The sequence below is a fragment of the Rhamphochromis longiceps genome, linkage group LG4, assembly GCF_057381845.1.
Source record: "Rhamphochromis longiceps isolate RC_006_pf linkage group LG4, R_longiceps_female_GT1.1, whole genome shotgun sequence".
Lineage (NCBI taxonomy): Eukaryota > Metazoa > Chordata > Actinopteri > Cichliformes > Cichlidae > Rhamphochromis > Rhamphochromis longiceps.
Genome location: NC_140560.1, coordinates 12,032,349 through 12,053,622, shown reverse-complemented (window position 1 = coordinate 12,053,622; position 21,274 = coordinate 12,032,349). Strand labels below are relative to the sequence as shown.

Below are 21,274 nucleotides of genomic sequence, written 5' to 3'. Positions count from 1 at the left end.
TTCACACAAAGAGTACCTTGCCTGTGTGTGTGTGTGTGTGTGTGTGTGTGTGTGTGTGTGTGTGTGTGTGTGTGTGTGTGTGTGTGTGTGTGGGGGGTCGGTCAAGATGTGACCCTGTGAAGACTCCCTAAAGCTGGTGCCAGGACGTCTGAGTCCATCTAACAACAGGCTCTTATACTTAAACAGATATACGTGTGCTTGCTATACCATAAATCAACAAGAAAAGATAAACTCTCCTAGGGAGTATGTGATTTATGCCAAGGACACTCTAGAGGAATGAATTCACTTCCTTCTACACAGAGTTAATACAGACCTCCTTTAAGATAAAACATTCTTTCAATCTACAAATGATTATATACTTCTAAGCATATATGAGTAAATGTTTCTAAGCATAAATGACAATCAACAATACAAAACCTATCAACCGTCCTTATCTCAAAAGTTGACCCTAATGTGACCGCTAAGCAACTTGTGAACTCTGCAGTCTGCATTGAAGGTCATCCTCTGGTTCATCTCTCTACCATCAGGTCTCGGAGTGTCTCATTTTACTGCATTAGCTCAAGTTCAATCGTGACAGCAACAACTGCTGTGAGTGCCTTCTGAAGTCTGCGAACTGGTTCACTTGACAATGTTTGTGCGTTTTTTGCTCTTTACAGCATTTTAGTGCAATTATCTAACAAATGAAATGGATTTATGTTTAATCGACGATACCATCCAAGAAGGTTTTGTTTCAGCTGATGTGTAAAATTCTATTATATTACATGTGTATGCTACATACCACCGGTTATACACAAAGCCTGTCCTTTGTTTAGCTTTAGAATGGCTACACAAGACAAAAACATTAAATGCACTCATCTGCAATCTTTGCTATTTGCCACTCAGTGTCCGAGCAAGGTGTCAATTAGGGATGTGCTGATCATGTTTTTTTGCCCTCGAGTCCAAGTCATTTGATTTTGAGTATCTACCGATACCGAGTCCCGATCCGATACTTCAATAATACATAAAAAAAGAATGAAGCAGAACGAAGAAACAGATCCTGGATGTTCCTCATTTTTTTATTTAATTCACTTTATTTTAACGTTCAACAACTCTGTTAACAAACAAAGCACTTTTGTGAGGTAGCTTGAACAATCAAGTAATAAATAACATAAATTCTTCACTTATGGACTTCAGTGCAACAGTAAATATAAAAAAAGACTAATATAACAACAAATAGCACCTCAACTAAAAATATCCGGCAGGCATGTAAACAAATAAAAAAAATAAAAGTGCCACAGTGTTTGCAAAGCTAGTAATGTGGTTTTAGAAACTGCACTCCTAACTCTTACTGTCATCATAGCAGTAAGTTTCACAGAAGGAAATGTGTGTTTTCTCTTAATGAAAACTAACATCTCTACCTTGTCAGGTTTGAGCCTGTTTCTGTTCTCATCAAGGATGTTTGCAACGGCACTAAAGTCTCTCACTGTCCACAGAGCTACAGGGGGCACTGAGATATTGGGTTGCAGCCATAGAGGGAAACTGGTTAGCATGTTCTTTCCAGTACTGAAGTGGGTCGCTTTTCCAAGTTTACATATCTCACAGTTTGCTATGGCAATGTTGTTATCATCAACTTTATAATACCTCCAGACTGCAGACGAAAAATGTTGGAACACTGAGTTACTAGTTGTTTCGCCGTCATTGTGGATGTTGGATATCGAAGAATCCATAGGTCTCTCATCCTATTCATGTAACCCCTACCTTGTTGATCCGGGCGACGTCCAGCGACGTCCAGGATTAAAAAAAAATGCAGTCAGTACCCATATGGAAAAGATATATATAAATCTTCTAAGGTTTGTATCTGTCTTGTGTGAAACTTGTATGAAAAGCATACAAGAGTGAAAACAGATGTAAGATCCCTTGAAAAGTTATATAAATGAAACTTGTATGTTTTGGATACTTCCTAAAACAATATATGAAAGTAATGAGAAAGTGGCCACTTTCATGAGTACCGTAATTGTCGGGCTATAAGCCGCTACTTTTTGCACCAGCTTTGAACCCTGCGGCTTTTAGTCAGGTGCGGCTTTTCTATGGATTGTCCATGATTTTTGTCATATCGTAAGACGATTTGTTTTGTTTGTTCCGGTGTTGTACGGCACTACGTTGCCTGGCGGAAGGGCATGGTATCAGACACACAGTATCGGGTTCAAGAGTGGTATGTTGGTCACATGTCCATCCGCCAGGCAACATAGTGCCGTACAAGTAGCGCGAAAAACAAACTTCAAAGTAGTGCTATGCGTTCAGCGGGAGGCGTGGATGATGTGCGGCGATAAGCGTGCGAAAAGCAAGTTATGCTCAACTCCACCGGTGGAATCTGACAGCGTGGAAAAGTGTAAAAACATCCATGATCACCAACGGATTTCGAAGGGCTGGACTGCTGCATGATGGAGAGGAGGACACCGCCACGGCCCTTCAGAGGGTGTTCGACTCTGACACTGACAACAAAGGAAAGAAGCTGAGAGTGGATGACGTAGCCATCCTGAGCCTGTTCGTATCCGACACTGGAGAAGAGGACTTTGGTGGTTTTAGTGCGCAGGAAGATGGTGGTGAATGACTGACTTTTCTTCTTGTTAAAGCCATGTCACTGCACCTGAGCCTAAAAGGTAGTCCGAATCTATTTTTCTGGTGTGCCCTAGGTTATTGTTATGTACTACATTTGTTACTCATTTATGAAGCACAGTACGTTTCCCACTTGTAATTACCGCTACTTGTACATATACCTAAAAAGTTATGCAAATATGTACCCATAACTTGTTTTTCAAAATATTAATAAAAGTGATGTCTCCAAACAGCCATCTCTTTCCTGACAATTCGCTTTGTGCATATTCTCTTACATATGATAAGTCAATATTGAAACACCTGCGGCTTTTAGTCAGGTGCGGCTAATGTATGTACAAAACAGGATTTTCCCCTGATTTTAGCTTGTGCGGCTAATATTCAGGTGCGCTTTGTAGTCCGGGAAATACGGTAAATCATATTAAGCCTTATATGAGTTTTCTCTATTTCTTTTCCATATGGGTAGTTTTAATAGTTTGGGAAAAGGTTTACCCTAATTATTGGTGATTGGCACATAAAGGATGATTGTTACTAGCATCGGGATGTTAGTTAATGTCATGAATCGCTGTGCGGCAGGCAGGAGATGTGGACCCAAAATGCAAGACTCACAGACTCAGGGGATGAACTCAAAAACCACGGCTTTATTTGCTGGTAGGACAAACATACAAACTAAACTAAACTGGGAAACAACAAACTAAGAACTCACAGAGCGACACAGGGAGATCCACACAGCATGAGGGACGACGCGGCACTGACTCAGAGAAACACAGGGTTTAAATACACTGGGAAGTAATGAGGGGAATGAGACACAGAAGGAGGGCACAGCTGGGAGAAATCAGGACTGACGAGACAAGCAAAGCAGGACGCATTCACATAAGACACGGACCATCAAAGTAAAACAGGAAGTATCACACAGAGACGCGAACTTGACACAGTGGAGACAGCAACTAAGAAACACAGAGACATAAACCATAAGGCAGAGGTCTAAGAACCAAAATACACAGGGAAATACTCAGCTTGGAACACAAGAGACTAGACTAGAGGGAGTAACAAAAGACCAACCATGAGAACATAACGCACAATGCAGAGTGACAGAAAACAAGAAACTCAAACATGCAAAGACACACAATTACACAGAACAGAGGGGACACAGAGAGACATGAAGGGCAAGGGATCAAAACTAGAAGCCATAGAATAAATCACACACAGAAGTACAATAATACAAAAACCACAAAGAACTAAAAACGCTGGGTCAGGAGACCCAGGACCGTGACAGTTAATGCTAATTACTAGCTTAGGATAACAGTTAGTAGCTATGGGATATTAATCACCAAAAATATGCTTTCATGACATTATTGTGCGTTGGGTGTTGGTCAGGGCTATCCAGACCGACAAGTGGGACATCGAATGGCCAAATTTAAAAATGTGTGCATTGATTTGTGTTTAATCTTTGAGGACTCAAAAACGCGTGCTTCAGTCCACGCACAAATACGAAGCAATTTAACTTTGACTTCTAATCTTTCTTGCTCCCATATTGGGCATGTTTGTCAGGTCAGCAGCTGTCTATGGATCTTGCAATTTTTCTGTAATATTGCCATTGATCCAAGTGCATCCAACAGTTCTTTACAACTGTTTGCAGTGCACTGCACTTAGAAGGGACTCCCACGTCTTTCTTCTCAAGTCTCTTGTTACAATGTAGTCAACAGTTTTGAGATCTTTTTGCTGGTTTTGGAAGAACACTTTTCACCTGTGTCTAGATATCAGAAAAAACAGAGGACAAAATTCCACAATACCAAAACATTTTATCTTCACAGGATTTTCTGTGAATGTTTCAGAAACATTGCCAAAATTCCCAAGTACATTACTTTCTCCACCACTGGGGCCTGACCGTTCCACGATAAAAATGGTGAAATCTGTCTGTGGAAGCATGAAAGATGACCATCAGTATGCTGTTTTACTACATATGTGGGGTGGGGCTATGACATCGCTGTTTGAATAGTTAATGATACAGAAGTGACGCAAGGGATGGGGCCTTAAAATATTACCCAGAGTGAAGGATGATGCCAGTGGACATGGGTAGAGGATGTTGTTGGCCCTTCAGTGCTGCCCTCTGCACTGCCACCTGAGGAATGTTGTGCTTGCCAGTGTCACTTGCAGCGCATTTGATATAGATCTACAGCCTTGAAGCAAAAGTAAACAATTTTTCTCTGTCTGTGTTTCAGGCCACATAGGCTGATAAATGATGGTAGACTCAAATGCAGGAGTCAAGTGGATTCAATTATAATTTTTAATAGTCTTTATTTTACACAAGCAAGAAAAGTAGCAGTTAAAGATGATTCTAAGGAGATCTGGGTTACTCTAACTAAACTAACTAGCTAGAGTATAGTTAGTTAGTCCAAACAGAAAGATAACGCATGGAAAGTCCCGTTGGTGAGTGGTGATGCGATTACTTACTTAGGGGCACTAAGAGTACTTTCTGAGGGAGAAGCCACTGGCTTGCGTTTTCACAGGAGAAAAGGAAGGTGAGCAGGCAGGTGGGTAAATGAATTGAGTGCTCCAGAGAGGACCTACAGGCAAGGTGGACAATCTTAAGTGAGACAGGTAGGTATTTCATACTTCAACTCCAAAGGTTGTGTAGCCAACTGAAATGAGTTTGACATATTCCTATACACATAAATTAAACAAAAGCACTCATAGTTAAAGGATAACTTATATAATGGTCATAACTCAAAATAATTTGGCACTGTTGTTAACACATAAGAAAAAACAAAACAACGTCTCAAAGTCATCACAAAAATGACAGAACAGTTGTTATCTAACTTACATTACTTTAGTGATATAAATGTAAGTTTTTCAGTACCTGTAGATAAATAGAGAGGACACCAAAGTTAGCATCTTTCCCAGGTCAGAGCTCATGTATTTCTGAGCTGTGCATGTCTCTAGTGGTTCCCCAGTAGTACAACACCACCATCCACTGACAAAATGGGTTACAACCTCGGTACATAAACATATAACTGTGTTAGTGTTCACCTCCTTGACATCTGGAGATGTTAATCTATCTCTGCTGCTCTCTCACCGCACCTGTGAGCAATCAGCTTTTCTGGCTCATTGGCTCCTGCCATTCATTTGTGATCAAACTGACTTTTTAATACTGGGACAAACATTCAGTCACTCCCCTCTATGACAGAGACACAGGAGTTGGTGCGTGGATGTTCACTGGTGGTTCACCAGCACTGATCTGGAGGCAGTTTCACTCCAGTCCAAACTCCTGGATCAACCCTCTGTACTGTGTCCAGATGCTGCAGGAAAGGGGAGCTAGAGTAGTTCTGTCAGATGCACAGCACTGAATTCTCACATAGATTGTTATTTTGCATAACATAGCAAAATTCTGTCTCTGGAATGCAGTGAAATGACAATTTTTCTTAATTTTTTAGAAAAACAAAACACTGATATATAAGAATTTTTTTTCTGTCCAAAAAATCTTATCTTGTGAAACTGAAGAGTCGCTCCCATCAGTTCTTTGAAGGAGTGTAGGTTCACATTCTCTTTCATCACTTTGTCTTTATCACACTTCAGTCTAGTGTAGCAGTCGGACTGTTTTCAGAGACAATGGCGTCTATCTTTTCTAACAAAGCTATTGTCTCTCTTCATACATCATACTAATTGTTTACGTGTGTTGTTGTTTTCAGCAAAACATTTCTTAACTTTCAAATCTGTCATTGCACTTTCACATTTTCACCTGGCTCATGAGTCACAACTGTCATTACATAAAGAAAAGATCCTTTCCCAAAAGTTTTATTTTACAGAGATTTATTTTTTATTTGTCCGTGGCATGAATCGTGAAACTCCAAGTCTCAAACTGTACAATGGCTCCATTCCCATGGATCACTCCATTCCCAAATCCTGGCAGGACAAGATGCATAGATTAGTCTGGCAAGCAACACACACACAAAGTCTAAACTCAACGATCCAGCGTTGACGGAAACTCAGAACAGCAGCAAACTGCCCGTGATGATGATCAGCTGCAGCTGGTGATGGTTGAAGAGCAGCAGGTGTGGCTGACTTCAGCGCGGGAACTCTTCCCAGCCTGATTGGAAACCAGCCTTCTGGATACACACACATCCAAACACATAGACGAAACAGGCAAGCTGACCAGTGAGGGCTGTCAGACCATGACAGTCATTGACAGACAGATAGAAACACACTGTAAAGCTGAAAAAGTTTAAAAGCTTAATTTATATTATTAATTTATGCTATTATTATACTATTTATAATAAATAGATTTCTTGTAGCAGGCTCTGAATTGCTAAATTCTAGGTTTTATCTCACACATGTGAGAAGGTGTGCCATTAAATAAATGCAGCTTAACAATAATAACTTGGTGAAAATACTCATTTAAAACTGGAAGCCCTGTAACATGAACTCACTTTTTGTTGTTTTTTTTCATCTGTCTAACCCAAGAGCTGACGTCCTTTTTAACTCTCAGCACCAACAAATTCCTCCCATGTCTTTAATAGATCTGATGGGATGTGAAGAGTCCAATATGTGAAACTCTGCATGCATATTACATATTGCTACTTAATAAAATTCATTGTACTCAAAATGTTTATATTAATTGTAGTTTGGGAACGTGATCTGTAGCACTCATCAAACTTCATGATTTTGTTCCCGACCATCATACAGTGTGAATAAACAGGCCGAGGACTGCCAGCAACAGGATGACATGAAAATAAGAGCGTCTCTCTCACAAGAAATCATCTGCTAAGGTTTATAGGAGATAATTTAATAAAATTTAAAGTTTCATGTTCTGATTGCCTTGGGGTAGATTTAGGGTTGGGCACCCTGGGACAATTACCAGATTTCAAGTGTTAGCCATAATTTTTCAGCAACTGAGTGATGCTCTCAGTATGTACCCAAACTGGAAAAGCTATTTGCTGAATCCCTGCTATACATAACTAAGGCAGTTATGAAGGCTAAAAGCGGGTAGCTGTGAGGTAGCATAACATAAGCACCAAGGAAGGTTATAAGTAAACAGCACCAGCAGACTATTTAAGTTTCTTTTAAGTATACTTTATTTTTGGCATCGCCATTCTACCATAAAACAATCAACCTGGTAGCCAAAAATCCCACTTGCTTTATACAGGACTTTACCCACACCTGAACCTCGTTAGTCGCTACCATTGAAACAAATAGGTCAGACCAAACAATACAATTCTAAACAAAGCTAAATGGTTTGAAAAGTAAAACATTGCATACAATATAACTAAAAAGGCAACTTTAAAGAAAATAAACAATACTATACAAAATGAAAACCCTTCATTTGGTTACACCCAGTGATGCAATCAATGACCTCATGACGCTATATAAACAGGAAGTACTGGGGCGGCCCTTCCCATATACCTGTCTTAAATATAGGACCTGAATAAATGGACAAACCAAAGTAACATAAAGAAACATAATTTACCAGACATTTGCCTGTGAACAGGAGAAAATTCAAATGACAGTTACACCAGCAATGTCTAAATTAAAGCATTATGGCTGAAGGTAAAATAACAAGGAAATAAATTATCAATATGGTTAAGGGACAAGTAGTAAATGAGTTCATGCCTAACCACTTTGTCACATTAGCTTACACCATCAGGTTAAAACGAATAAAGAAGTCACTGTTTCCTGTTGGCTCTCTGCCAAAACTCATGGAGGCTTAAAGCCACTCCTCTATAAGAGGAAATACGTGTCAAGACACCATTTACCATTTGTTCACTTTCAATACAATTTCACACCCATTACAAAGTCATATGCTTATTTATAAAATAAAGGACTGCAATGTTATGATGTAGTTTTTGCAGTTACTGTGGTTTTGGCAACTTGAAGTTAGTCTTTAATTTAGTTAGTTGCACCGGAGGAATACTCTAAAATAATGGAGATTTACTTTTTCCTTAATTCAAAAAATTCTGTTGGACAGTAAATTAAAATACAGTTATTGTAGCTTTAAATTTACATGAAGTCTTATTTTTGAAGATATTTATGTTAAAAAAAAAGTATTTACATGTGTAAAACCAACAACAAACAGGGTGATTGCTGCATATTTGAGGTCTGAAAACTTTCAACTGGTGACATTTAAACATTAAATCTTAGTGTTGAACAGCCAAATAAATTAGATGTGGAAGTCTCTTTCATTTGTTGGCAGTTCAATGTCAAATTAATTTGAATGATTAAACATTCTTGGTGTGTGTTTGGTGTTCTAATAGCTGCAGTTCCAGCAGAATAAAAGAGATTTGGCAGCAGATTAGACTCAAGTATAGAACATCTAGTCTAAGGAGCTCGGAAAGAAAAGCATCTAGACTTCTTTTAGGTCCAGACACTTTTCTTTCTGAACCTTCACAGACATATAGAAAGTGAACTTTTCTGCATGAACTTTGTGGCTTTTGAGTTTAGTTGCATTACACTTGAACTGCTGCCTACTGCCTAACAAAAATATTTTCTTTTTTCTTTATCTCATCTGCCTTTGCGTTTTGCATTTGGGCCATGTTTCTTGCTGCAAACTATGACAGCACCTTTGTACTTGCCCTGCCCCCAGAGATAACTGGGTAACAGTTGAGATTCTTCTTGTGCAACAGATCCAGACTTGCTTGTTTTCTGCAGAGTCACCGCGCAAAGTAAGTAAACCTGATAAACTACCTAAAACTCCAAAGTAAACTGTATAAAAATTATTTTGTCATTGTCAAATAGTTCATTATTTGACAATGACAAATTTCTATGAGTGCTGTGTTAACATGTGTGCTTTGAATCAACAAACAGTGTCAAGCTGAAACTGGTTTTGGTGCGTTTGCTCTGCTGCTGTGCTACTACTCATCCTTTCATATTTGCCACTTCAGTTGGTCCTTGTGCATTTTAGTAAGTTTGTAGTCTTACTGATAGCACTGTCTTATATGCTTTATATTATGGTTATGAGTGCAGTCGGTCCTATTTGATGCTTAAATGGTGTATGAATAGTTTAGCATTAAATATTTTACTATTTTGGATTGAGTTATTTTCACAGTGGTACTTTGTGTTGGGTATACACCCTCTAAAAAACACAGAAACTACAAATAGATTTAAATTTGAAGTAAACTTGCTTTAATAGGAAGGTAAACAAACTTCCTTCTTTTCTTCATTCTTCAGCTGTAAATAAGCAGAGATGGCAGAGCTGATGGAAAATGAGGTAGTGAGGGCTTTCAGTACATATGCAGTTATTGTTGTTGTGAAGATGCTACTGATGGGGCCAATGACTGGATACTACCGCTTCACCAGAGGGGTGAGTTCAAATGCCAGCATGTTCTACATTTTGGGTATTTCTCTGTAAGATTAGCTTAGTTGCTTTTTTGTCCTGGTTTTATAAAACTGCAAGTTCAAAATTTACAAGACTCATGTTGGTTTAAGAAAAATAAAGAATTACATAACTAAAGAATAAAGAAATGCATAACTGCTCCCGAACCATCCTCACTTCTCAGTGTTGATCCTTTCAACCTGATATATTATTGTGATAAGTCCTGGTAGAAACAAACACTTGTATTCTCTATTTTTTAAAGTCTTTCTCTAATGAAGAGGATGTAGCCAGAAAGTCTGCAGAGGAAAAGAAGAAGCTGCTGAAAACTCACCCAGATGTAGAACGAGTTCGAAGGTGAGATAATCTGGCCCTAAAATTCAAATACTACAGAATCCTGATGTGTCTTTAGAACACAGGTGTCGAACTCCAGGACTCGAGGGCCAGTATCCTGCAGGTTTTAGATGTGTCCTTGATCCATCACAGCTGATTTACATGGCTAAATGACCTCCTCAACATGTCTTGAAGTTCTCCAGAGGTAATGAACTAATCAGGACACCAGCCCTCGAGGCCTGGAGTTCGACGCCCCTGCTTTAGAACAACGGTTGATCTAAAGAAGTTAAGAAAATATCATGTTTGTTTGTTTGGGGTTTTTTTTTTTTTGGGGGGGGGGGGGTTGTTTTAGGGTTTTAGGGCGTGTTTGATATTCTTTGGACAGACACTACCAAAAAACATAAATGTGTATAATAAATTGTGTAAATTAGTCGTGCCTACTGTTACTAATAATGTGGCCATCGCAGTTTCTAAACCTCTGTTTGTTTTGTCCTCTAGGTGTCACCAGAATGACCTGGAGAACATTATTCCCTTCGTGATTGTCGGCCTCCTTTATGCTCTGACTGGACCCGAGCTTTCTGTCGCTCTTCTTCACTTTCGCATTTTCGCTGGCGCTCGGATCTTCCACACCATTGCCTACATTGGCGCTCTGCCTCAGCCGAGCAGGGCTCTGTCCTGGGTCGTGGGCATGCTGGTCACCTTCTCAATGGCTTACAGAGTGCTCAACACAGTTCTTTTCCTGTAGAAAACATGCTTGCCCATAGAGCTGACTTTCTTAAAGACATATGCATGTGTTTACTTTTCTCTTGCTGCATCAATCTGTGAGCTTGACAAATAAACATTCTTTGCATAACCTTTTGTTTGTTGGAAATGAACAAAATGTGTGTGGGTTTTCTTAAGGTACTGAAGAATAGGGCTGGGTATCATCACTGATTCCTATAACTGATTTACAAGGTCCCGATTTGATTCGATTTCTGATTCAATTTAATTCACTTTTGACTCAGTCAGAAATATTATAATTATGATCATTTATCTGCACATATCCATATTTTTATATCTATGTATAAAAACAAAGCTTGACTGCGTTCGAGCTGTCTTGTGGGGGGGGGGGTTACAGTACTTGTGTTTACATGTTTTTGTGGAATCTTTTTACATACTATCATTTACTGTTTTAGCTGTTTGGCGGTTGTTGATATAGTTTTGTGTGGCAGACATGTGGTCTCCGGCCTGCTGCAGAGGCGGGGTGAACAGGTGTGCCTGGCGAGGTGATTAACTTTTGCAGTGACATTCGACGAGGCAGTGGTGTGTGAGTGATGGCTGAACGGGAGTGTCTGTGTCCCATGCCAGTGTGCTGAAACCACAGTTGGATTATTGTAACAATAAAAGCGCTGTCACCACATGGACCGTGTTGTGCGTCCTTGGGAGGGTCCGAGATCACATTGGTTCCAAAATCCAACATTCCCGCCTCCCTCCATTGTGGATGTTGCTGCATTGCAACAGCGCTTTGCTGATGTGTTCTACCCCCTACCCGGCCGTACGTCTCTCATGGAGCACCATTTTGATATGCAGCCTGGTGTGATGGTGCATTCATGGCCCTACAGGCTGCCTGAACATAAAAGACAAGTAGTTCAGTGGGAATAGAGCGAAATGCTGAAGTTGTGAGTAATAGACGAGTTGCACAGTGCGTGGTGTAGGCCCATTGTTCTGGTCGTGAAGGAGGATGGTTCTATACTGTTCTGTGTCGATTATCACAAGGTGAACGAGGTGTCACGTTTTGATGCGTACCCAATGCCCAGGGTCGATGAGCCGCTGGACGAGTTGGGCACTGCTCGCTTTTTCACGACACTAGATTTGATCAGTGGCTACTGGCAGATTCCCTTGTCTGCAGTCCAAGGAAAAAACGGCCTTCTCCACTCTTTACAGTTTTTACCAATTCGTTACACTTTCGTTCGGCTTGTTCGGGGCCCCTGCCACCTTCTAGCGTTTCATGGACCGGGTGCTGCGGCCATATGCTGCCGCCTACCTAGATGATGTAATCATCTACAGTGACATGTGGGCGGAGCATGTGTGGTGGGTGGCTGCGATCCTGGAGTCTCTGAGGCAGGCAGGGCTCACGGCCAACCTCAAGAAGTGTGCAGTTGGACGTATAGTATTTGGGGTACCACTTGGGGTGCCCAAGCTGGCCGGCTACTGTTGCCGGTTTGTGTTGAGGACCTCACCAACCCCTTAACTGATTTCACCCGGAAAGGTGCCCCGGACCTGGTCCAGTGGACGAAGCAGTGCCAATGCGGCGTTTGTGCAGGTAAAATGGACTCTCTGTGGGGAGCCGCTGCTGTTCACGCCTAACTTCTCCCTTCCTTTTCTCCTGCAGACAGTTGCCTCGAACAGAGGACCGGGGGCGGGGGGTCTCTGGCCTGCTGCTGAGGATGGGTGGCACAGTGAGCTCCCAGGGTGGCGTGGAGGCCGGGTGAACAGGTGTGCCTGGCGAGTGTTGTGCGTTCTTGGGAGGGGTCCGACGTCACATTTCGTGAGCTTTAACCTGAAATTTTGGCATTCCTGGCAATATACATTTATATTTTAAGAAACTGATTTGAATAGGGAAATCAATTTTTTAAACCCACCCCTACTGAAGAAGTGTTAAGACAGAAGTGCAACTTTTTAAGTGTGCCACACTGTCTTTGAATCATATCAAAGTGAATATGTTAAAAGTGTTGACAGGTAATTCATGTGTTTTAAAATAACACAGCTTTCTAATTCTCTGTGTGATGTATGAGCTGTACTGTGCTACAATAGCAGGGTGAAAGTAGATTACAAAACAATAGAATGCATTCCAAAGATTTGTATCAAATTGACCCTTGGACTGGCTTGTGCTGGTAAATTCAAAGAGAACTTGCTATTATGCTGCACTGAGCTATGAACTAAGTACTTTCTACTGTTTGTACTTTTAACTCTCAGTAAAGTAGAAGTAAATATACTGACCATGCTTTCGTTTTACTACAATTTTAATATAAAGAAAAATACTGTGGGAGTAAGTACAAATTACTAATGCTTCAGATACCTTTTGCATCATGAAAAACACAGAAACTAAACAAAATGACCTAGTAAGCGTCTAAAAGTTTCCTCCAGACTAAGTTGGTGGTGGTCTGAATTGATGGAGGTATCATGTGACGCAGAACGGGAATTTTTCCTTCTCCTGTCCTTAAGATGTGAGTACTCTCAGACTAAGTACTCTCTTCCTTTCAAAAAGAGTCAGTGCAAAGCTTACTATCCTCCTACTCCACTTTAGTGACTGTCAAGAGGCTGCCAGAGAACAGTGGTTAGAGTTAAACATGATGGATGAGTGGAAAGGACTGCTACACTGTCTGCTGTTCTGTGAGAAAATAGCTAAATTAAATTTAGATTAAATGAACATGTCATATGCTGGCCATGTGAAGCAGGCAAGAGAGGACCCAAACGCAGACTCAAGGAGGCAAAACATAAACTCAAAAGGCAGCTTTATTGCTGAACATCAGGAAATAGAAAACTAATTAAATTTGGAATGTACATGAAAAACAGGCAGGAAGGCAGAACACAGGGCAGGGAATGACGGGCCTGAGACATGAGCACCGAGAGGGGGAGACGCAGGATGAGAAATAGACAAACCAGCAATGAACAAGGAAGACGCAGGGCTTAAATACACAAGTAGAAAAAAAAGAGGATGGGGAACAGGTGAGAATACAGCCGGGACGAATCTGACATGACGAGACACGAGGACGCAAAACTCAATACACTGGCTGTCAAAGTAAAATAAAAAATGCGCGACAGAGACGCAGACTAAAAATAACATGGAACTGAGGAAAGGTACATTAACAATACATAAAGACTAGAAATCAGAAGGTGGTAAACAACGTAGGGAGCTGGAAATACAGACACTCCCCCCCCCCCCCCCCCCCCCCCCCCAAACTGAACAAATAAATAAAATAAAAAAAATTCATGTATTAAGCAGTTAGATTATTAAACCTCTTTACTATCATTAATAACACAAGAATAAAATTTCGTGTTGTCACTGATTGACAATTCAATAAATGTGAATGTAAAGAAAAACAATGCAATCATTTGCAGAACTACTAAACTGACAAAATGTTGCATTTTAAGAAAACGATTGGCTTTTTTTTTACCTTTTATGGCAGTAACATGTCTCACAAAATTTGGGAATGGGGCAACAAAGGGTTTAAAATTAATTGGTAGTCAAAATAAACATTTTGCAACTAATTAGATTAACTGACAACAGGTCAGTAGCATGAATAAGACAAGATCATCTAAGAGAGATTCAGACTATAGGCAGACATTCACCAGTTCATCAAAATGTCAATTTTGACAAGATACATCACATAGCAGCTCTTTTCTATATTATCTATGCTTCATATCATAAAATATAAAATCATTCAAACACATAATTGTCACTTTTCTTTAAAAATAATAAATAAACTAAATTCTCCTTTATTAAAACTGTTTCCTCTTCCAGAAATCCTTTGGTAGTGATATCGTTTTAGTAACCTTGATATATTTACCTTTATTTCTCTTCTACTGTAAATTCTCAAAACGACCGTTTTGGTCTGTATAAGCATTCCTTTCAGTAAAGCAGGTTTCTGTGTATTGGTCTAATCACCTATTCACTGCCCACATTATAAATTTAAATCACTAAGATTATGTAACTGTCATTTTACACAGTTTAATTTGTAAAAATGCCGCATGAACATAGCTGCTGTGATTTTCAGCAGAGTTGGAACTGTGCTGATTTATTCATAGTGTGTACTGAACATTTCATCCAGACTTTGAATAGCGTCTTCTTTAGTGTGTGTGTTCCACTCGCTGGGAATCTCACCATGTCCTGTAAATTTTAAAGCATAGTAGTCTTCAAGTTCCTCCTGAAATTGCCACACAAACCATTTCCAGTACTTCAGCTTAGACTCATCTGAGGTTATGCTCCAGTTTGCATATGGTGGTCCAGCACTCCGATACTGTTTAAAAGGAATTAGTTTTGTTGTATTTTTTCCAGCATAAAAATTTCCATCACTTGCAACCTTTGTCGTGCAGAACTCAATACACATTTCCTCACTGTTATGATACTGTGCGCCCTTAACTGCTAAAGATCGATGAAAGGGGACACTGTGGTCTTCAGGACTGTGATCTTTAACAGTGTTGGTACAAACAGCTGCACAGAACGGGCAGGTTTCCCAGCAGCAGTTACACAGCTGATCAATGAGGATTTCATCAGGTCTAAGTCTGAATTCCTTCATCTTATCCAAGGAAAGCTGATTCAGCTCCTCTTTGATGGATATAAGACCTTTCTCAATCTCTTCTTTAAGAAATTCGAAATTGTTTATGTCCATGAAGTTTTGACAAGAGATAGATTCAAGAGTCAGTTTATCTTTAAGGAAACTGGAAAATTCCTTTGCCCACATGTCGATGTCTCCTCTTTGTGTTTTGACGTTATTTGTTGCATCAAATAAAGCTTGATAGGCAAACTCATGCATGTTACCTGCATTTTTCCTGAGTATTTTGAGTGCTTTACTTTTGTGTTCTCCTGACATATGTTCATTTACTTTCTCTTCAATAAAAGCCTCGACTTGCTTCCTCGGATTTTGGATGTAGTTGATGAAAGCATCAAAGTCCTCGTTCTCTGCAAGTGACTTCAACAAATGTTTCTCTAAGTTCAGTCTGTTCCCATTGAATGCTGGGAAAGTGCACCTCATCTCTCCAGCGAGATCAATGGCAGTCTTGTTACAAACAGCCTCAACAATAGAAACCTTCAGTTTTTCACAGATCATTTCTCCAAACACAACAGCAGATGAGTTTCCTTTGCAGAAGCTGCTGAAAATGTTGTAGTATTGTGGTTTTTTACTCTCCAAGTAAGTGTGTGCATCATTGCTTGTTTTGAATTTTTTGTGAGACTGTGAAAGCCAAATGGCTGCCCTGTCAAACACATACAGTAAGAGATCAACGGTGAACTCCTTTTTGAAATCATATTTCTTGTTTGATTTGAACTCTGTCACTTTCTCCAGAACATTTTTGGCCGCTTCTTGTAAGTAAGTTGGACTGTAGCCTCTTGTTGCTACAGGTTTGCTCTTGATTATATCAAGTGATTGTTTTTCAACATTTCTTATGAGGGCTCTGATTAATTGTTTATCTTCAAATCTAAAAGATTCTTTTGTAGCACAATCTTCAAAAAATTGAAGTAGTTTTTTGACTTTCATTTTCTCTTTTGTGTCTTGCTGCTTGCTGAACAAAATATATTCAGAATAATCACCAACGTTGGATATGGTTTTGTATTTGCCGTTGCTTTTGCAGCTAATTATAAGATCCCATTCAAAACCAAGGTTATTAAGAATGTTTGCTTCATCGTCTTCCAGATTAATGTCCTCAATGGGTTGTGTATCTGCAGTTAATTTTTTAACCCAATCACTCCAAAAACTGTTAAACTGTTTTTGAAGTTCCTCTTCATCTTTTGCGTTGTGTGTTAACTGATGAGCGAGCTCTTTGCTCTTTAGCAGCAGTTTGCTCTCAAAGTCTTTTTTCTTATCATCCAGCTTTTTACACGCTTTCTTCTGCTGAATAATTTCATCCAGTTTTTTTATCGCTCCTCTCACCAGATCCTCTTGGAACTCCTTTATTTTGTTTTCAAATTGGCCTCTCCACTGAACCAGTATTTCTTTGTCTCCATCATCCTCAAAGTATGTCACCAAGTCATTTTTAATTGCTTCATATGATTTGCTCATCTCTTTAAAAAGATCACTGCGTTCAACTTTCTCAAGTTCTCCATTTTCAATTCTGGTGTGAAGCTGGTTTTCAATAGTCAGCATGTTGCTCCTCAGGGCCCAGGTCCAGTTCCCATATTCGACCTCAAGTTTTCTGTAAATTGCAATTTCTAATGTGTTTTTGAAGCTGAAAACAAAGTGTTCGTTCATCAGGGCTTTCCACAAGTCATGAATTTTGATTTTGAAATGTGAGAGAGTGATCCCAGTGGACTGTTTAGCCTTAGACAGGATGATGTTCTTCAGCTCTTGGATGCTCTCGCTGTAGCCTGGATTTGGAGGAGCCATCGGTGGACTTCCCTCCCATAACTGAGCAAAGTATTTCACATCTGTTTGCACATCAAAGGCAATGACGTCACTGAAGCACTCAGCATCACATGATTCCTCTTTAGCAGCTAGCTGAGCCATCTGGTCCAGTTTTTCTTGCAGGCGTCTTTTCCCATCCATGTTTTTCTCAGCAGCTGCGATATCTGTCACATTCTGGTGAACAAACACACAACTCGGAGAAAGTTTAACTTTCTTCATCCTCATGAAAGCCTGAACAACAATCTGCAGGACATCCTGCATGTCAGCTGGATTCTCACCAAAGATGTTGATCAGTGTCATGTTTCCCAGACCAACGGTAAATGTTGCTAATTCATTGTCGTGATGAAGAGTATCATTACTTTCCAGCTCAAGAGCTCGCAGTCCTTCAGTGTCCACCACTAGAAAATAGTCAAACTGGAAGTCTTTCTTGATTTCCTCTGACACTTTGACCAGCTGCATGAAGGCACCTTTGGTGCACCTGCCTGCACTCACTGCAAACTGCAATCCAAACATGGCATTCAGCATTGTTGACTTTCCACTGCTTTGTACGCCCAAAACTGACAACACAAAAACTCTCTGGTCGCCTAGTTTCTTGATAACTTCATCTAAAAGACTGGAGATCCATGTTAGAGGCACATGACCTGCATCACCATCCATCAGCTCCACTGGGTGTCCTGAAATCATCAGATCTGCAGCCAGTTCAGGGTATTTAGACCAGTCAGTGTGTTTACTCTCTGCTTGTACTGCTCTGTGGGCTTCATAGATCTGTCCCATTTCTCTGAAGATGTGTTCCAGGCCAAAGGTTGCAGACTGCAGTGTTTTGGAGATTTCTTCAAGCTCTGTTTGTTTGCTTGTTAACAGATCAGATTTGTCGTGTTTCTTTTTCAGAGTCAAGACCTCAGTCCACTTTTCATCATAGCTTTGAAGAATCAAAGAAAGATCATCTGTGGATAGGGCATCTGTTAAGATCTGAGTCCATTTCAGGAAGTACTCCTTCTGTTTTGATGTCTCTTTTGATGACAAGAGGCTTTCTGTGAATGACTTCATCAGTTCACTACATGAAGCTTGGCACTGATTTTGTCTTATTTGCATCAGCTGCTGCTGTTTCTGACTTTTTTCCTGCTCGGTGTTTCCTTTAAGTTTATACAGCTCTTTGTTTATTCTGCACCACTCATGCCACAGATCGCCTTGACAAGGTAGAAATGTAACTTTGATCTTTGAAATTTCCATCCCTTGAAGTATATTAACTGTTTTCATTGCAGCTGATTTCCCTTTTTGACAGACTTCATCATCTTCATCCACTGTGACTCCAAAGACCTCAGCCAAGGATTCAAGCTGGAAGGATGTGTGAGGTTCATGTAAAATCTTTATGATAATTCCTTTCAGTTCTTCAGAAACATCTGACTGGCTTCTGTCTTTCAGACCCATTTTGTATTTTCTCTTTTTCACTTGAACTGCACCACAATCATTATCAGCAATGAGAATAATCAAAGGATTTGGTGACTTGAAAAGGTCTTGGATTACTGTGGTACTTTTCTGGCCTTTTTCCAGAGTTGGCACAAGAACAACAGTGACTGATGATTTTTCTGTCAGTATCTCACGCTGTTTTTGAAATGACAGAGCATCACCATGAAGATTACAAAAGGCAATGCAGTCAGTGAAGGAGTCATTGGGTTTTCCAGCAGGGCAGTACCAGGCAATCTCTGCCACACCATCCATCAGCAGGCGACATTTGGTGCTACCTGGACAATTTCTATGGAAGAAGGTGCTGTGACGGTCATTGATCAAAGTGTTCATGAGCTGAGATTTTGACACTGGAAGTGAACCCAGGCGGAAGAATGACACCATGGGTGTCTCGGCTTTGCAGATGGGCATTGTCTTCATGGTCATGGCATGTGAATTATCCTTGATTTGAGTTTTCTTCCATGTTTTTTGTATCTGCCTGAATGTCCACAAAGGACATTCAATATCCTTTGTGACTGGGTCAGCAACAAGCAAAGGTAAGGCGTACTGACACTGGGATAGCTTTGTAACCAGGTTCTGCTTCAGAAAACTGTCTGAGCAGTGAAATACTGCCATCTGAACATCCATTGGATGCAAATGAAACTGTTTTGATTCATCAGAGTCTACACTTTCACTAAATAGTGCATCAAAGTCATCATCATCTGTGTCTTCACTGTCAGACATTTGCACAGACTGTGAATGGCCCACAGCAGGATTGTCTTGTCTTACAGGAATGTATCTGGCTCTATAGTCTAACATCAACAACCTGTGAAGAAAAGCAAGAGCTAAATCTTTCTCAGATGTGTCATGGCCCTGTTTCACAGGAGGGCCTATTTTAAGAAAGTCTGCTGTTGACATCTTCTGCTGATGTTTGTCTTGAAGGTTGAGTCTTCTGAGTAGTATTTCATCTTCTCGTTGACTGTGTTTCATTGTGTAGTTTTCTTCAGAAACATCTAATAAATCCTGTAGATAAATCAGTGTTTGTATTTACTGTTTGTAAAGAACAATAAATAGCTTCTTGAAGACTTTGTACAATGAATGTGAGTTTCTGACCTTATTCTTGTTTCCACTCTTATTCATTCTGAGGGTACCTGCAGAATAGCAACGATTTAACAGATTAGCAGAGATACACCTTTCTATTCAATTCCGTTTTATTCATACAGCACCAACAAATGACTCAAGGTTGTTTATATTGTAAGGTAAGAGCCCTACAATCATACAAAGAAAACATAGAACACCGTAACAATCATATGACCCCTATAAGCAAGCACTCTGGCAACAGTGAGAAGGACAAACTCATTTTAACAGGAAGAAACCTCCAGCAAAACCAGGCTCAGTGAGGGCAGACATCTGCAGCGACCAAGTAAGGGGAGAAAAACAGGACAAAAGACCCACTGTGGAAGACAGCCAGAGATTAATAATAAATAACAATTTAATGCAGAGAGGTGTATGAACACATAATGGGTGAAAAAGGTGACTGAAGAAAAAAAAAAGTCAGTACATCATGGGAATCCCCCAGCAGCCTAAGGGGCTAATGGAGCATTCAGGGTCACCTGATCCAGCCCTAACGGTATCTTTTATCAAAAAGGAAAGTTTTGAGTCTAATCTGAAAAGTAGAAATAGTGTCTGTCTCACAAATCTAAACTGGAAGCTGTTCCACAGAAGGCTGTGTCTTCAGCCTGAGAGCTGAAGACACAGCCTTTTTTTTCTTTTCTTTTTTTAGTACTGCTTGGACGTTTGTATATACTGTACTGTGCAAAGATCTTGAGCCACATTAATTTCTTTCCATTTTGCTAGGAAAATGGAAAATAGTTGCAACAATTTAGTGAAACAAGGACGAAAATGCCAGAGAATTTATAAGGACACACAGCACACCATTGGAAGATAAGTTTAGACTCACTTTGTTGGTGGAAAAATATTATTATTTGCCTCTTAAACTGTGTTATCTTTGGCATTTTTTGAATGAAAATAAAACAAATATGAACAATTGATGAGTTTTTGCAAAAAGCTGCTAGTAACATTTACAAAAAATTATTTTCTATATTGTCTGTTATGTGCAGATACCGCTCTGGTTCATCCTGTGAGTTAGGTGGGTTTTTATGCTTTGAGTATTCATAGGTCAGTGTTAAATGCCTTAAAATAATCACAAAGAAAAAAAAGTTTCTTTGCAATGGTTAGGTACAAGGACAAGATTAAAAATGAGTGACGAAGCAGCCAGTGTGCACAGAAAACTTTGAAAGACCATCAGAAATCTCAGAAAAGTCTGACTCCTTGGAAGCAAAATAGAAGGAAGTGATAGTAGTTTCAATAGTGCTGTGCCTGCTCATTGAAGGTTTTGTTTTTAATATTTTACTTTAAACCATTAAATATATGGAACAAAGTATAGTACAACACAATAACTCCTAATAAGTAGGACTAAAAGTTTACTGTAATACAGAAGAGC

General features: G+C 39.9%; 2 protein-coding genes across 3 annotated transcripts; one reads left to right on the top strand and one right to left on the bottom strand.

The window, feature by feature from the left end:
- Positions 1–9,136: 9,136 nt before the first annotated feature.
- Positions 9,137–11,108, top strand: mgst1.2 (microsomal glutathione S-transferase 1.2). 2 transcript variants are annotated; one of them, XM_085405123.1, is made up of 5 exons: positions 9,183–9,248; positions 9,391–9,486; positions 9,754–9,886; positions 10,161–10,252; positions 10,727–11,108. In XM_085405123.1, exons 3-5 carry the CDS (start codon positions 9,770–9,772, stop codon positions 10,971–10,973), a joined length of 456 nt encoding a protein of 151 aa, XP_085261249.1. In that variant the 5' UTR covers positions 9,183–9,248; positions 9,391–9,486; positions 9,754–9,769; the 3' UTR covers positions 10,974–11,108. The 2 variants fall into 2 exon arrangements, with proteins under 2 accessions (XP_085261250.1, XP_085261249.1); XM_085405124.1 differs by lacking the exon at positions 9,391–9,486 and having other exon boundaries at positions 9,137–9,248.
- Positions 11,109–15,006: 3,898 nt separating this feature from the next.
- On the bottom strand, positions 15,007–19,442 carry LOC146671134 (interferon-induced very large GTPase 1-like). The gene has a single exon (XM_085405041.1). The coding sequence runs from the start codon at positions 19,417–19,419 to the stop codon at positions 15,007–15,009; it is 4,413 nt and encodes a 1,470-aa protein (XP_085261167.1). The 5' UTR covers positions 19,420–19,442.
- Positions 19,443–21,274: the final 1,832 nt, after the last annotated feature.